At 34.3% G+C, this 18,226-nt stretch overlaps 1 protein-coding gene across 1 annotated transcript; it reads right to left on the bottom strand.

Moving 5' to 3' along the window:
* Positions 1-14,222: 14,222 nt before the first annotated feature.
* Positions 14,223-17,963, bottom strand: LOC149261257 (putative cellulose synthase A catalytic subunit 2 [UDP-forming]). Its single transcript, XM_089368320.1, has 9 exons — positions 17,689-17,963; positions 17,256-17,583; positions 16,899-17,039; positions 16,682-16,783; positions 16,032-16,250; positions 15,810-15,939; positions 15,471-15,667; positions 14,975-15,322; positions 14,223-14,792 (listed from the first exon to the last, which is right to left on the bottom strand). Exons 1-9 carry the CDS (start codon positions 17,961-17,963, stop codon positions 14,223-14,225), a joined length of 2,310 nt encoding a protein of 769 aa, XP_089224446.1.
* Positions 17,964-18,226: the final 263 nt, after the last annotated feature.

The raw sequence follows: 18,226 nt of genomic DNA, 5'->3' as shown, positions 1-18,226 counted from the left end.
CATCTTTCAATACTAATCATATCAAGAGCTTTTTGTCCATGCGCTTTGAATCGTCTAGTATGGTTCATCATCAAGACAAGATATCATGACAACACATTAAATAGTGATAGCGATGAAGATAGTTAATTTTTAAGTGCTAACTTTGACCCAATATTAAAAAATAATATTATAATTAATTAATTAATCAATTAATAATATTATAATTAATTAATTAATAATATTATAATTAATTAATTAAAAAAATATATTATAATTAATTAATTATTTACAAATTTTGCATGAATGCTCAAGACTAAAACCAAATTAAATCCGTCATAAATCCATATCTATCAAATATCAAGAGAGATTTTTTTTTTTGAACCACAAACATTTCCTTAAATTTTGCAATTCAAAATTTAACTGCTCTCTCAATCTTTAATAAATCCAGAATTTATATATATATATATATATATATATATATATATATATATATGTTAGTTAAATTATTTGTTTAATATTTCAAATATTAACTCAAAACCCCTAAAATAAGAACACTAGTTCAAACCCCTCATAAAATAATAACAGTAGTTCCTAGTTGTTAAGATTTCAAGTGGACTATACTCATTAGGCTCCTTCTCAACTCTCACGGGAGTAGCTATTTCCATATATGGTTTGTTGAATCTCGAACGGGGGAACTTATGATCATAACCATTGGAGATGGGTGTAGAATATTAATCTAATTGGAATCTTAAGTGCACTCTTCTTGTTTGTCCTTTCCAAACACCCCTAATTTTTCTAGAAGTGATAGGTCAACATTCTCATTGGGACATTCATACATGAAGGTATTCTCTCTCAAACATAGGACTTGATAATGCAAGGTATTGTAATTCCAAGCCTCAAGACACTGGTTCTTTTTTCGTGATGAAGGGGACTATAACAACTAGTATGTTTATTTTTCCTTCTTCATTGGTACACATAGGTTTTCTCTTGCAAATCTAGCATTTGAAGGCCCTCGAATAGATGCTAAAATTTCAGGAATTGATTGATGGTATAAGACTACTATTTATGTCACAGAGCATACAACAGGCTTCTATAATCTAGCAAATTGTGATGGGTATGCTCTAGTTGGCAGTAGCTCAAATGCTTAAGGAATATGATGTTGCATTCAACTTTATCTATGATGATTTGCGCACTTTGATTCATGAAGAAGGATTTTCTGAGGTAATGGCAGATCGAGAGGATCTTGTATTGCAAGTTTTTAATGCAGCTTGAAATGTTGGCATTCCTTTGGATAAGTGAAAATGCTTTTCTTTGTTTAATTAGTCAAGGATACAAAAGTATTGGATAACGAAAAATTGTTCTTGCTAAAGCTAATTATGGTATGGAATTTCTAAAGTTTTAAAGATGTAGGGGAGACAGTTCTAGAGATTCTCATCTATCAACTGCTGGATTGTACACATGCAATAAAACGAGGAGACTCCTTTACATAAGGAGTTGATCAATCGAAGGAGACTCCTTTACATAAGGAGATGATCAATCCAAGGAGACTCATTTACGTAAGGATTTGATCAATCCAAGACAAAGTAGGAATGAATAAAATGCATAGATGTATGCCATCATCTCATGGCACTCAATAATCATGAAAAAAAACATAAATAAGCTCATAACATATAGAAATGGAAGAAGGAGACTCCTTTACATGAGGAATTGGTAAATCCAACGCTCATGTAAAATCACCTTTTAATGCATATTAGCCACACACATGGTCAATACTCCAATCAGTCAAGAAAACATGTCAATTAACAGACCATATGCCATGACAAATCTCAATCCCTTACAACATTTAGTCAAGGAAACATTTCAATTATAAAACCAACCATGACAAATCTCAATCCCTAACAACATTTAACCAAGAAAGCATGTCAATAACGGTTGGAAAAAATGGAAGAAAACATAGATATCTATTACACAAAATACAAATCACACTATGTTTTTATTGATCTCATAGGCATCATATATAGGAATACATGATACTTATAGATCCGAGAATGGTGGATCTAGATTACTAAAAATAGCAGTACAACTATTAACTTAGGAACTCACACAATTACAACTCTAGAAAATTTTGAAGTCATGGAAGCATTACTTCAATTAATGACAAACCAACCATGACAAATCTCAAGCATGAGTGGTCCTCACAATCGTTTGTAAATATGCCATAATGTTTATATTGTGTGTGCTACTAGATCCTGTTACAGGAGAATAAATAAAAGTACTTTCTCAAAAAGGTTTGTCGAAGGGAAATTCCATGAGGTACATCTTCAATTACTTAAAGGTCCCATCATTACCACATCATGAAGCTCAAAAAATGTGACACACATAAACAATACAATATGCATATATATTCTTTGTGCAGTCGAGACCACCTTTTCTATCGGATGTAGAAAACTCTTGAGACAACATTGTAAAGAATAGAACATGTACCAACAATTCTACATGCATAGATAGTCGTTGTGAGGCTGAGACCACCTTCTCCCTCTTTTCTAAATAATCCCTATACAAATGGGAATAGATTGAACAAGATCCAACTCGCACACAAGAGTTCACCGGTCATTATGTTTCCATGAAGTATTGACTTAACCAGACCGTGCATCAATCCTGATATGTTGAACAAAGAATAAACTGTTGGGATGATGAATATAGAAGAATCATCAAAGATAAAATTTCCCCATGTTGTTTCACTTGTAGAACCATTGTCGTCATCAACTGACTTTGGAGAGATCAAGAATGTATCTCCCTTGAGTCCTAAAAGGTTGAGAAAAACCTCAAAAGCTGCAACTACATCAAAAGTGAGTATGACGATCATCCACATGCGCATGTTTTTGAACCACTATCTCCTATAAATGCCTAACCATTTTCTCTGAACCAAGATTAATATGTAATTGAAACCAAAGATAAGGATGAAGGGAATGAATTCCACAGCTAATACCTGCGATGGGATCCCTAATTTTAGTATGTAATTATCAAAATTGGCTTTCATAGGTATAGAAATAATTCATGTGCATAATAATTTCCTCTATAATTTTGTGATATTGGAAATTTAAACATAGTTACCCATATAATTTGATGGGTTGAGGTGGATGGCGTCTGGAAGCCCTGGATGGTTTTTGATTGATGTGTTCTATGAGATCCCACATTCATGCTTGGAATATGGCGCGAGGGTGAATGGATCAAGAGAGATTTGGCTCAGCCATTCTACGGTCGGGTGGAATGTGAAAGTCCCATCCCGGGTTTCGATTTTGCATCAGTAGTGAAGGGTTATTTATCCTTGTATCTCTATGAGCATTATGATGGATTATATGGCTATGATTTCATTGGGATTTATGTCCCTACTATGTCAATTATGTATGTATTTTATGACAACAATTATGTATGGCTCTCATCATGTTATTACTTGTTATTTAATGATAAATTTGTCTATGAACTAATGGATGAAATGACAACTAATGTGATAAGGAGAAAAATGCTTCATAGTGAATCTCAGATAAGTATGAGACCCCTATGCTCAAATCTGTTATTTACACCTGTAGGTTGCATATTTACTAAGTGTTTGACAAAATTCCTGTCATGGTTAGGCTTGGTTAGGTCAAGCCCTCGATCAAGTTTTGTGTTAGAGGCTTTTCCTTGGTGTCATTTATTGTCTTGGAAAGTCTCATCAAGTTTCGGGCATTGGTTTAGAGACTAGCCCTGAAAAAGTGGCTTAAATCTCATAGTCTTTGGCACAGAACTAGCCGATAGAGACTACAATCTCTCCCTTGCATGCACTGTGGGAGCGACTATAGCTTTACAGTTGCATGTGTGCCTATTCATGGGAGCGAATATGGGTTTAATTCATGTAAATATTAGGCTAACTCGGGGATTGGGCACCTGGAGTGGTGGATTAGCTCTTGGGGCCTTAATGCACTTGAGAGAGGTCTGTGTTGTGTTTCCATCGATTCCATTTCCTTAAGGTTACCTAGGAGGTTGAATCATATCACAGTAGCCTCTAATCACATGTTTACCCAGGCTAGTCGGTTGCTTGGGTAGATGTGGGAGAAGGGTGTTACACTCTTTGTGATGGTTCATATTCCACATTGTAACTCTTATGAATTAGGTGTCTAACATTCTCCACCTTAATTCGAAAGGGTGTATGTGAATACAAGTAGAGAGATTAGAACAATTTACAATGGATACAAGTGCTCTCTAAATTTAGTGGTTTAAGGAATACCACAAACAAAATGGGTAGAAAAAGTCAAAGTCTTATACTAAAAGGTGGTTTAAGGCTAACCACAAACTTTGGAACTCAACTCTAATGCTCAAAAATTCCTCAAGCATTTCCAAATTGGTCTAGAAGTTGAATTGTTTTGTTGATTGGAAATGCTCACAAACAATGATTTGAATGTGGCTACAAACTATTGGAACTTGGATTTAAGGCTCAGAAGTTCTAGAACATTTCCTGAATTATATGGAAGTTGATGTCTTCTGCTAATTGAAAGTGCCCATAAATGGCGATTTGAAGATTACTGCAAATTGACATTAGTTTGAAGATGGCCAAAAACTGAATCTTGCTCATGTATTTGAATCTTGCTACAACTCTTTCTTTAGCTCATGAATGAGGCTCTTCTTCTGGCTATGGATCAAGCTCACGTGATAGGACTTCAAAATAAGTAGCTAACTATTAATTCCTCCCATATTAGATACAAGGTGAGAATATGAAAATATCTCCACTGTAAGATGTGTTAATACTTGTGAGTGAATTCTACAGTTGACTGATATATCTTCTTAGATGTTGATGATTGTTTCCAAGAAGAGATCCATCCAAGGTGAGTCTTTGATCTTGCAGGATTCCTTGTGACTAGAACATCTATTTAAATGATGAGTATAACTTCTGCATTGCTCACAAGGGTGAAGATAAAAACATCGATCTTTCATGTGGCTTATTTGATGACAATGTTGACATTTGAGAATCTAATGTGGAAGTGGAGCGAGTGAAGATAATTTTTGTTGAAGAAGCTCAACACTTTGAAACTAGATTGGTTTGGAGTAGTCTAGAATGGGAAAGATCACTAATCTGAGATTCATTTTGTGCTTGTTGTTGATGACCTATTCCCAAGGTATGATGATGGGATTGGGAAGTGAATTGTGAATTTCTACATCTTCATTTGAATTTTCTCTCAAATGGATGCCATTGATTTGATCATGTGTTCGTTTTTTATGGGAATTAATCTCAAATAAAGAATTTCTCTTAACAAGGACCAATTCAAAATGTTGATTCCTTTGTTGTAATTCATCTCGTTGAAGCTAGGACTCAAGTTGGATAAATTCAATCTTGTCCTGTGACCCTTGTAAATAAGCTAGAATATTGGTGAGAGTGGCTTAGTTGATTTTGACCACGTCATCAATAGTAGAGAGTATTAGAGTATTCAATAGCTCTAATAAATCATAAATTCCAACCATTTTCTTCAACAATTCAAGCTCAACAATTGAATGGAGTCAACTTCCACCAAAATTTTCTCTTCAAACCTAATAGGGAAGAGCTATGGGCAAAATTTGAAATGCCACGTTGAAAATTACTAGATAATGTGACTAGATCCTCCATAGACACATCAACAAGCACATTGGAGAATATGAAGATTTATAGAAGTTAGAGATTAAGTGGATCTTTCGTTGGAGTGAAATGGTGGATTAGCATTCCTCACCAACCACAAGATGACAAATGGATGGTTTAAAATCCTTAGATCAAACAAACTGACCAAATTCTCAATCCTCCAATTTCACTGCACTCTAAAAATCCCTGTTGTCAATGCATTGATTAGTTGAAATAAGGAATATGACAAGACTAGATAGTTTTGATCCTTTACCACACAATGGAGTGAAGGTGCTTGATTTTCCCACACAAAGTTGCAAGCTTATGTTGGCACTATTACTATCGTTCTGCTTCATAAGGAAATAATTGATCTTCTTCATGATCTCCTACAATATCTACCTTGGTAAGATTTCCATTTTATCTTGCATCTTAGTAATGCTTTGTATACTACCACATACTCACCTACAATTGAAACAATAGCATTGTTAAATTCTCACTAGGTGCATCATTGCCCAAGGTGAAAAAACAACAAAGGAGAGTTGAGGTATGTTAGTGGTGGTTATTTATTTCAAAGATCAGGAAAAAAATGGAAGTTTGAGGGCTAAGATGAGAGTAGGTTTTCTTCCACTATGGGAACTTACAAATGTGGAAGAGGTAGATTAAACTAGCGACACACAATTCTTCACAAATGAAGGATGTCTGAAATTCGATTAGTTGTATGAACAGAAGAATGAGAGGCTCATTTTTGTGTAAAAATTTAGACTTAAAGCAATAATTGAGGAAATTAATTGGTGGTACTATGTAATCCCACGAAAAATAACAAAGGATCCAAAACTTAACAATCAATGGTTAGAGTATAGTAGTTGTCATCATAAACTCAAATCCTGGCAATAACTTAAGAGATTGTTTTGTAGGTTATGCATTATCTTAGGAATGAAGTTCAATCACAATATTTTGTATGAAGTATGAAGACTCGTGGCTTAAATTTCAAGGTGATTTCATGATTATGAGCCCAATCTTTGTGGGAAATCTGCCATGGACTTGTGAAGGGGAACCAAACCCTTGTATAAGCATAATAACACCCCCTAAGCTCCATAAATTAGAGGAATTCCATCAATTTTTTTCCACTTGAAAACCCTACATCTCAACCACGTATTTGTAGGTGTAACATGGAAAATTGAAGAAGAATTTCCCATAATGCTTCAAGAGGCCATGGAATGTCCATTAAATTTAATGTAGAAATTCCTCATAGAATCAAACTTCATATTGCAATATGCTAAAACAATTGACTTGAATCTACCCTACTCATCAGTGAAAGTGATAAATGATCAATAAAATCACAAAGCATAAAAGAGAAAGAGTTAAATCACAAATAACACAATAATTTTATGGGGAAAACCACAACTAAAAACCCTTGCTATCTATATATTGCATTAATCAGAAAATATGAGAATATTACAATGATTTGATCAAGCCCAAGCAACCTCTACACTATCTCTATCTCACTGCTTCCCAGACAAGCTCAAGCTAATACTTAGCCAATTTTGTTGCCTGCCAAGCTCCTATTTCCTTGCGCAATTTCCTTGGGAATTAGCCCATATTTAATTGGGAAATTCCACAAATATGAATTGTGCAATCCTCATAGGCCTTCCTCTAATTACATGCACCACCTGTACAATTCAGATGATTATACAACTGATAGTACATTGTCCCTGAACTCCAATCTCAACTGGGTCTTTCTCTGATCTGACATGCATGAGTTAATTATGAGTGAATCTTCAGTTTACTAGTTGATTAGTGCTGGTTACACCCCACTATTGGATCTCCCACTAATTCCTCCATCAATTGGAACTAGTTTAACTGACTTTATCTTAGTTAAACTGAGTTAAATAATTACAACTGAAAATAAAATCAATAAGGCTCCTAAAAAGTAGGAGACATTCTACATGACTTTAGTTAGACTCACAACTCAAATCAACTGAGCCAACTAAGTCAAATTAACTTAGTTAACTATTACAAGTTGTCATGAGATGTGGAATTACAATTTAATTCCTAATTTAATCCAAGGAAAAAATTAAATTAGGATTTTCTTGTTGCATTTTCAACATTTAACACATTGCATCAACACATGACTATCACAATATTTTCAAACCTTCAATGTTATTATTTTAGTGGTAACATTTTTGGACAACACTTTGCTCATATGACTATTGCACCAACAAAGAAATGGTCATGGGAGACGAAGTCTGAAATGAGCGTGAGGGTTCTTTGCAAGAGAGGGAACATGTTGATTCTATATGATAATGGAAGGAGCACCCAACAAAGTAATAAATTCATCAAATCCATGGCTCACAGATCTGAAGGCCACAAAACCCGTGGTAGATCTAATAACACTATTAGAATGAGCCTGATTGAACATCATAGATGAAGGAATAAACATGGTGCATTTCATTAAACAAATGTGCATATAAATAAAATTTATTGTGACCATTGGATTCATATTCCAAGGTCCCTTAGACTCCTAGTGATGGTTCATAACCCTTATGAATTAGGTGTCTAACAATTCTTGTAGCAAATTAATTTCGATAATATCCTAAAAACATAGTTAGGACAATCAAGATTTGAGGAGCCAAATGAACATATATTATGAACATGTGTCTAAGGGAGATAGCACTTGGAAACTAGTTTCCAACCAAACTTGATTCACCTCATTTTGATGTTGGATGCAAAAGTTACACTCAAAATATAAACTACTTGTCATTAAATTTACATGATGATAATCCTATAGCTGGAATGTTTGATAGCATATTTCACATTTAAATCATTTCATCTTCAAAACTTATTTATAAGGGAGATAAAAGTCAAGTCTTGATCCAGATTGAATTATTATATTTTTTGTCATCCATCTCGATGCTTTCAGAGTGGGAAAAGTGGAGGAATAAGCTCTCATGACCATTTTTATTGGCGGAACCCAGTTTGGAAAATTGGGGTCTGAAACCTTCTTAAAGAATTTTGAGGCATCAAATGACGTTTTTTGGGAGGTAAAACTGTGTTGTTTGAATGTAACACCCTTTTCTCCTATTCTACACACAAATAAATTTCCAATGATGTAAGAATCACATCATTCAAAGTCCACATGCGAAAGTTATGTCATTAGAAGTTGACCTTCATGTTTTCACCACCATGATTCGATAGGATGTCACATCGACCCCCATTATTCATGGAAAATGGGTTAGCCACATGATTATGATGTAGAAGAATATAGAAGAGTCTATATTGTAATTCTGGTTAAGGGTTGAGGTAGTCAAAGCTAACCACAAGTAGGCTATCGAGTTGTGTTTTAACTAGACCACTAGGAGGGAAAAGGGTTCCATTCTTTTGAATGGATTTGTTCCATAACTGAGCAACAAATAGTTGAGATGGATAGGATGTAGAGAAATCAGAGAGTATTTGTGCACTTTAGTTTCCCACCAGCCACATGCCATACTTCTTTGTACTAGCAACCATATTTCCATTCAAAAAAATAGAGCAGAGAGAACTCACCCTCTAGTTGGGTTTTTCTCCCTAAAGGGTTTCTGAGGTCATATATTGTGTCAAATGTGTGTGTATGAGCTTTTTATTTTGTTGTTCTCTATAATTTTATGCATAATTTTAAATTGCATGCATGCACTATTAACAGTAAATTTATATATCCAAAAATCTAATAAAGTTATAATAATGTAAAATTTTAGATTTTAAATATATTTTTATCATATATGTTGTGATGAACTGTCCAATAGAATATCCATGAAAGTTTACATATCATAGTGGTATCATAACATGTTTCTTTGGGTGTATCGTGGATATTTGAAGGGGATCTAGATCAGTTGGGCCAAAAGTCATAAAACCCTAATCATGGCTGACGAATCTGTGAATAACCCTCGTGATCCTGTAGAAGAGAGGTTTTCACGGTTGGAACAACAAGTTGTTGATGTAAATCATATTGTAAATCTCCACGTTGCAGCCCTAAGCAATAAGCTTGGGATATTTGGAAGATGGGGTTCCAAATGTAGAGGATAAATAAGAAGGATGATCAGGCAATTGGGAAGAAGTGGAAGGCCAACCGAAAAAAGAACACAAGAAAGATCAACCCAGTTCGAGTGTTGTGAATCAATCACAACCCCTATTTAAAATGGAAGTAAAGGTCAATATCAAGCCATATGATATCAATGTTTTGAAGCTAAATCACTAGTTGCGAAAACTAGAAGTGTATTTAAGTGTCCATCAAATTGAGGAAGAATAGAAGATTTCATTTGCACAACTAAAATTATAGGGTCATGCCTTAACTTAGTGGGAAAATTGCACAAAGACATTAAGGTTGGAGGGAGAACCTCTCATGACTAAGTGGGAGGACTTCAAAACCCTCATAAAGTCACATTTTTACCCTATTGGGTATGTAGAGAACTAGTGGATTCGGTGGCACTACTTTAGGCAAAAGTCAGGGAAAAGTGTGCAAGAATATACCACAAAGTTAGAAAAGATGGTCATAATGCTGGGTATCTTCCCAAAAAACCCATATGTACTCAAGTATTTGGGGGTCTACACTGCCATTTGTAAGAGCAAGTGACGTTGTTCAAGCCCAAATCGATGGATGAGGCTTGTGTACAGGCACAATACCTAGAGAACATAGGCCTGAAGAAAGCACAATTAAGTGGATCGAAGCAGAAAGAACAACAAGACACTTCTAAGGAGGGGAAGAAGAAGCGGAAAGGGGGAAAAGATAACATGATGACAACCACAGCACAACAATGCAAAGATCCCATCAACCACTGCAGCATTGATGACCATACCGAGGAGAAGTGTTGGAAGTTGCATTCATAGATTAACCCGAAGAACAAAATGAAAGACAATAAGAAGTTCAAAATCTCATGGCCACTAATTTGAGCAACCAAGTTGAAAGTAGCTCAGACGTGGATGAGAAGATATTATGTACATCAGTGCAGAAGGAGGTGAATCTAAGTAGCCTTCAACAATAGGAAGAGAAAGAATGACCAAATTCTTCCATGTAAAAATACAGGTCAAGAAGACCAAGGCTCTGTTTTTGTTCATTGATTTTAGAGTGTGTGTGTGTGCGCGCACATACACAAAACACACTAAATAGAAATATAAATTGACATGTAAACTAAAACCAATGCATTAGAAATTAAATAGAAATAAAAATTGACAATGGAAGTAATGTTTTAAGAATTAACATGTGCATTAAAAACAACACATCTAAACACATGCTTTTAAACGAGTTTCTATACATTGTATTCAATGCACATTTTTCATCACATTATTACTTTATTACTTTATTTTTATTCAACTTACTCCTCAAGTAACTCTTAAAATATACTTTTGAATAATGCTCTCTATGTTTTTAACCAACTAAGCAAACTAAGTAGATTGTGGAAAATTAAATAATTAAATTCAGCCTATATAATATTTATATACATATTTTTCATCATCTACAAATTGTGTAATTGTATTAAAATCTAAAAGATAGATATTGGCATTGGATACTTCTCCATAATCGTCTTTACTTTCAAGCACTTAAGGAAAGTGAATAAATTTCAAATAATAAAAGTAATTTTTTAAAGAAGTGATTGACATTGATTATTCATAATACCCTATATTTTTAACCAATTGAGGAAAATAAAAATTCAAATAACTAAATTAATGTTAATCACAAACATGTTGTTTATTTACAAATTTTGCATAAATACTCATGACTAAAATCATTATAAATCCATATCTATCAAATATCAAGAGATTTTTTTTGAAGCATAAACATTTCCTTAAATTTTACACTTACAAAATTTGGTCGGTCTCTTAACATTGAATAAATCCAAAATTAATATATATATATATATATATGTGTGTGTTATAAATTATTTGTCTAATATTTCACATATTAACTCAAAAACCCTTATCTCTACTAAAACAAAACACTAGTTCAAATCCCTAGTAATATAATAACACTAATTCGTAGCGGCTAAGATTATGCAAGTTCAATAGCATAACGTTTTCTGTTTTGGACTTGCATAACATTGTATGTTCTGGCATACACTAGTTCAAACCATGTTATCTATAATAAAACAATAACACTCATTTCCAGTTGTTAAGATTATGAAAGTCCAATGGCTTAACATTTTATGTTCTATAACATTGTCAATTCTGTTGTACACTAGTTCAAAACCTATTATCTATAATAAAGTAATAACAAGCATTTCCACTTATTAAGATTCTCATATTTGTTCAAACCCTTTTATTAACAAATTTTTTTAAATTTTTTTAGTCATTTTAAATTTTAATAATATAATCTATAGAAACTATTTTTCAGGAATTGAATCTAATTATATACTTAAAAATACATTTTAAATAACTTAAATTGAAATTATATAAAAAATTATATTATCTAATTTTGAAAAACAAATTGTAATACCAGAAATTATATTATCTGATTCTGGAAAAAATAAAATAAAAACATCTAATTCTGAAAAAGTTATGATCTGATTCTGAAAAAGGTAAAATGAAAACATCAAATTCTGAAAAACCAAAGTAAAACATCCAATAGATCTGAAAAAGTAAAATAAAAACATCCAATTCTGAAAATTATGAAAAAGTAAAGTAAAAACATCCAATTCTGAAAAGTAAAGTAAAAGTAAAATGAAAACATTTAATTCTGAAAAAGTAATGTATGGTCTAATTCTGAAAAATAAAGTAAAAACATCCCATCATGGATGGAATTTGACGGAATTTGAGGGGCTTCACTGGGTGAATTGCTTGTCAATTACAGTTAATTTTTTTATAAAACTGTTACTATTCTTTGTTGAAATTGTGAAAATAAGGTAAGAAGTTCACAATTATCAAATTTAAGAAGTAACTTTATTTTGAAATTCTAATTCTGTATTAATAAATCTAAAAAATAAAATAAAAATATCCAAATTAAAAAAATAAAAATAAAAACATCCCATTCTGAAAAATGTATGATGTAATTCTGAAAAATAAAATAAAAACATCCCATTCTTTTACATCTCATATTTACTAACGATGGTTTCCAACTGTTACATGTATATGTTCTGCCATCGCAGAGGTGAGAGTTATTTGTGTGTCGTTTTTCAGGTAATTCTGTTTCATCTCCAGTCAAACTGCCGTACCAACGTCGTGGTATTTTTCCATTGATACGTGAAAGCCTATAACTGCCGTGCCCGATTGGACTATACTCATTAAGCACCAACAGTTCTGCAAATGCCAAGCAAGTAGCCAATTCGCATGGAATGATTACCACACAGAGCACCAAGGGAACAGGAAATAGGATATCAAATGCATAATTTGTGTCGTTTGATTCATGAAGGAGGATTTTCTGAGGCAATGGCAGATCCAGAGGGTCTTGTTTGGCAGGTTTTTAATGCAGCTTGAAATGTTCTCGATAATGAAAAATTGTTCTTGCTGAAGCTAACTGTGGTATGGAAGTTCTAAAGTTTTAAAGATGCAGGGGAGACAGTTCTAGAGATTCCCGTCTATCAACTGCTGGATTGTCAACATGAAATAAAACGAGGAGACTCCGAGCTGATCAATCCAAGGAGACTCCTTTACATAAGGAGCTGATCAATCCAAGACAAAGTGGGAAGGACTACAATGCATAGATGGATGCCATCATCTCATGACACTCGATAATCATGACAAAAAACATAAAGAAGCTCATAACATATAGAAATAGAAGAACGGGACTCCTTTACATGAGGAGCTGATCAATCCAAGACTCATGCAGAATCGCCTTTTAATGCATATTAGCCGCACAGTGCATTGTCAATATCCCAATCAGTCAAGAAAACATGTCAATTAACAGACCAGTCATGACAAATCTCAATCCCTTGCAACACAAATCTCAATCCCTTGCAACATTTAATCAGGAAAACATTTCAATTGGCAAACCAGCCCTGACAAATCTCAATCCCTAACAGCATTTAGACGAGAAAACATGTCAATAACGGTGGAAAAAATAGAAGAAAATAGAGAGAGCTATTACACAACACAAATCACATGTTTTTATTGATCACACAGGCATCATATATAGGAATATATGATACTTCTAGATCTGAATAGTTACTAAAAATAACAAGTACAACTATTAATTTAAGAACTTACGCAATTACAACTACTAAAAATAACTAGTACAACTATTAACTTAGGAACTCACACAGTTACAATTAACGACAACTTGGAAATCATGGAAACATTACTTCCACTAATAACAAACCCAACCTAACAAATCTCAATCATAAATATTTCTCACACGCGTTTGTAAATATGCCATAATGTTTATATTGTGTGCTACTAGATCCTGTTACATTGTGTGCTACTAGATCGTGTTACAGGAGAATAAAAAAAGAGTACTTTCTCAAAAAGGTTGTTACAGGAGAATAAATAAAAGTACTTTCTCAAAAAGGTTTGTTGAAGGGCAACGCCATGAGGTTCACACCCTTCAATTACTTAAAGGCCCATCATTGCCACATCATGAAGGTAAAAAAAAATGTGACATGCATAAACAATACAATATGCATAGATATTCTCTGTGCAGCCGAAACCACCTTTTCTATCGGCCGTAGAAAACCCTTGAGACAACATTGTAAAGACTGTAAAGAATAGAACATGCACCAACAATTCTATATGCACATATAGTCGTTGTGAGGCCGAGACCACCGGCTTCTCCCTCTTCTCTAAATAATCCCCGGACAAATGGGAATAGATTGAACAGGATCCAACTCACACACAAGAGTTCACCGGTCATTATGTTTCCGTGAAGTATTGACTTAACCAGACCGTACATCAATCCTGATATGTTGAACAAAGCATACACTGTTGGGATGATGAATATAGAAGAATCATCAAAAATAAAATCCCCCCCTGCTGTTTCACTTGCAGAACCATTGTCGTCATCAACTGACTTTGGAGAGATCAAGAATGTATCTTCCTTGAGTCCTAAAAGGTTGAGCAAAACCTCAAAAGTTGCAACTACATCAGAAGTGAGTATGACGATCATCCACATGCGCATGTTGTTCCACCATTGTCTCCTATAAATGCCTAACCATTTGCTCTGAACCAAGCTCAATATGTAATTGCAACCAAAGATAAGGATGAAGGGAATGAATTCCACAGTTAATACCTGCAATGGGAACCCCAATTTTAGTATGTAATTATCAAAACTGGCTTTCATAGGTAGAGAAATAATTCATGTGCATAACAATTGCCCCTGTAATTTCATGGTATTGGAAATTTAAACACAGTTACCCTATAATTTCTTGAAATGAGAAAAAATTAACAAGAAATATGTTGACTAAACATTACCTTAGGAATGAAATGTTTGCCAAGGAGCAAGCTGACTGTGGGAAGTAGTCCATAAACCATAAGAGGTAGGGAGTAAAGAGCATGGGAACAAAAATGGATATAAGCAAGTCTCTGCAGGAAATTCAAGTTTGCATATCCGCCAAATAGTGGGCAGTTTTTACTCAGCAAAATTTCTAACATTCCTTTAGACCACCTTTTACGTTGCTCCAAGACATCTCCCAATTTTGATGGAGCAGTGCCTATGAAAGCTGGGTTGTAAGGACAACAATACACTGATCTCCACCCTTTGCGGTGCATCTTGTATCCTGTCAAAATATCCTCAGTGCATGATCCATACATCCATCCCACCTACAAAACAAATTTGTTGAAGTCAGTTTATTTTTACGATTATTTTGGCATTTGCTAAAAGTTCCTTCAAAAGGAGAAGAAAACACAAAATTCAGAAATTTCCTCATCTTAACAGTGATGTTCTTTGCTTAGAAACCATGAGTCTTACCTCTTCACCCCATTTAGTATCCACCTCATAGTTGGTACTGATCAACTGCAGAATATCCTTGGTTGAATAGTTTAAAGATTCTGAACTTGCAACGCCAATAGCACTGACAACTGATGCAAGAAGAGTTGGGTTCTCACCAAACGTTTCATTCAAGGTTTCGTATGATATTTTAGACTTCTGATGATAAAACCCTGGAGCTTCATGTTAAAAATAAAAACCATTAAACTCGATCTCTGGACCAAGAGAAGGAAACTGACATTTAAAAAGAGTAACAGTAAAAAGTATATAATAAGCTTCAGCACTGAATTTGAAAGAATTAATGATCTGGGTAGTTGCAACCTGTTGGTTTTGCATGGCTGTTGGCAGACTGTGACCTTGGTTTACTTCCAAAAAGAGCTTTTCTCCTGTGAACACAACCAGTACCGAAGTAAACAGGGCCCTGAAGCCCATCTAATCCTCTTATGACCACCTGCAGTGTGCATTACAATATCTCCCTATTTAGTGTTAGAAAGATTGAAATTTTTGCAATAATACTTCATCGGAGAAAGACAGAAAACTTACATCAAAAGTGAAGGACATCTTGGTGCCATAAATATCATGTTCATCAATGCCACTAAAATGCTGTGGGAACTGTACAAAGCTGACACGATCCTCTTCTTGGATATGAGGGTCAAGATGGAAGCACATAGCGTGAAGAAGAGCCTTTGAGTTATTGACGTACATGTCACAGTCCAGGTTTAATATGAACGGACTGTTTGTGATGACGCCAGACACTCTTGCCTGCGTGGTGAGGATTTTATTATAAAAATAGACAAAACAGAAAGTAGCACAGATCCAACCAAGAGGTTTGCTTTGATTAGTATCTTGTCAGTGGATTGCAGATTCTGGAATATTTTGGAATGGAAGGGTTAGAAAAAAGGTTAAATAATTGAATTTATTGTTGGATTTAGAAAAATCTAAAACAATTTATACATATATATTTTTCTTTTAAATTTTTCTGTCAATTAAAATTATTATAAAATAGATGACCAGATTGCAGATTTCCAGAATATCATAAAATCTAAACAGTAAATAATAACAAAATCACTCAAAATCACTGTAAAGCAAATTCTAAAATATTCTTAAAAATATATATATAATAATAAAATACCCACTTATCCTCCTGACGTTTAGGTCAAAATTTGAATGAAGAACGGTCTAGTGATTCTTACCAGGGAATTCAAGGCACCCGCCTTATAATGATGCTTCCAACCAGGCCTCTTTTCACGGGAGACGTAAATTAATCGAGGCAGATCAACCCATTGGTCGAAACTCTATTTCCACAGTAAGTGCGACCGTTTTAGGAATTTGCTGTGTCGTCTAGATTTAATTTTTAATCCCTCCATTTAACATCATTGAATCAAAGAAGCGAAAATTCACATGAAATACCTTTATGAGTCCGGGATGATTGCCAATTTCAATTGTCTGATTACCGGACAGCTCGTCAAACATCTCCTGCACTTCTGTGGGCACCTGACCACATGACTCCATGGCTCTGCTTATATCCAATTTCACTTTTTCATATTCTTGCTGCCAAAGAAAAAACAGGCCATAAGAAATTAGCTTAGCTTTAAATTTGCTAGGGAAACCAGCTGTAGAAAATATTCTGAAATTGGAAAAACAGAATATCAATTCTAACCTCCAAAATTTGCAGACATTACTGACAAATATTTCTGATAAAGTTAACCAAAAACAAATATCCAATTTCTATAACGCGCTATATTAAAATTACAGAGTGCATTATACCTTTAATTCCTCCCACTCTCCGCTGAGCCTTACACTCTCGCTTTCGTTCTCGACAGGTCGAGAAAAGTAAACCATGGGAGCACGAGGCTCTATGCTGAACCTCTTGCAAAAGAGAACCCATTTTTCTGCAAATTCATATGCTCTGAGCACAGCGTAAAAGTTTAGGGGAGAACCCCCGTCGTCTGAGACATAGCAACATATCTTCTCAAAGGGATAATCAACTGATAGGACTGATAAAATAGTATTCACAAGAATAAGCGGCGGCTCCTTCCATGGATCTACAGTAGTGATAAAAATATCCACAGGAGGCAGGTTTGCATAACCATAACTGCAAATCAACCATCAAGTATATTTATAAATATATGCACACTTGCTGAATTGATCTTCAAATATCGATTCTCAGCATAGAAAGAAATTGATTGCATTGCATTACCTTCGACAAAGCCTTTCAGGATCAGTGTATCGAACTGTGAAAAACCAGGTCATAATCTGATTTTGAACCCAAAGATAAGCAAAGAAAAGTTCGCAGAACACCGCTACAAACTCTAACGCATTGGCAGCCTTCCAGTCCGTTCCGAAGAATCTATGGTAAAAGAAATAAATTATACAGCTCAAATAAAACAGAGCACAGAGTTTGCCTCTGTTACGGCCTTTAACTTCAATCGTATTATGAAAGGGAAGAGATTGATAGATCCCATCTTCCGCCATAGCTGCTATTCAAAAGATAATAAACAGTTCACCGGTATGGGTTGGTTATCATTATATGTAGGTTCACCATAATTTTAAAAATAAAATTCTTCACTTGCACCACTAGTTAATGTAAGATTTAAATGTTTATTAATAGTAAATAGTTGGTTCACAGAGGGTCACCACTGTTGCATACCATGCATGTTTTAGAGAACTAGGTACAAACGAAAACTGCAACTGTTAATAACTCATTGTGGAAGGTATGCTGGCCAAAATTATCACAT

Source organism: Pinus tabuliformis, chromosome 6 (assembly GCF_031772625.1).
Source record: "Pinus tabuliformis cultivar Carrire ecotype Pingquan chromosome 6, CPIR1, whole genome shotgun sequence".
NCBI classification, from domain to species: Eukaryota; Viridiplantae; Streptophyta; class Pinopsida; order Pinales; family Pinaceae; genus Pinus; species Pinus tabuliformis.
Note: the sequence above shows the minus strand (reverse complement) of the source record. Positions and strands in the feature narration are given on the sequence as shown.

What these genes read in the sequence shown, in the direction of transcription:
- LOC149261257 (XM_089368320.1), bottom strand. Translation starts at nt 17,963, where the DNA reads ATGGCGGAAGATGGGATCTATCAATCTCTTCCCTTTCATAATACGATT. An exon ending in CGGGTGCCTTGAATTCCCTG is followed by an intron (nt 16,251 to 16,681) that starts GTAAGAATCACT and finishes CTCACCACGCAG; the next exon opens with GCAAGAGTGTCTGGCGTCAT. An exon ending in AGATGTCCTTCACTTTTGAT is followed by an intron (nt 15,940 to 16,031) that starts GTAAGTTTTCTG and finishes TGCACACTGCAG; the next exon opens with GTGGTCATAAGAGGATTAGA.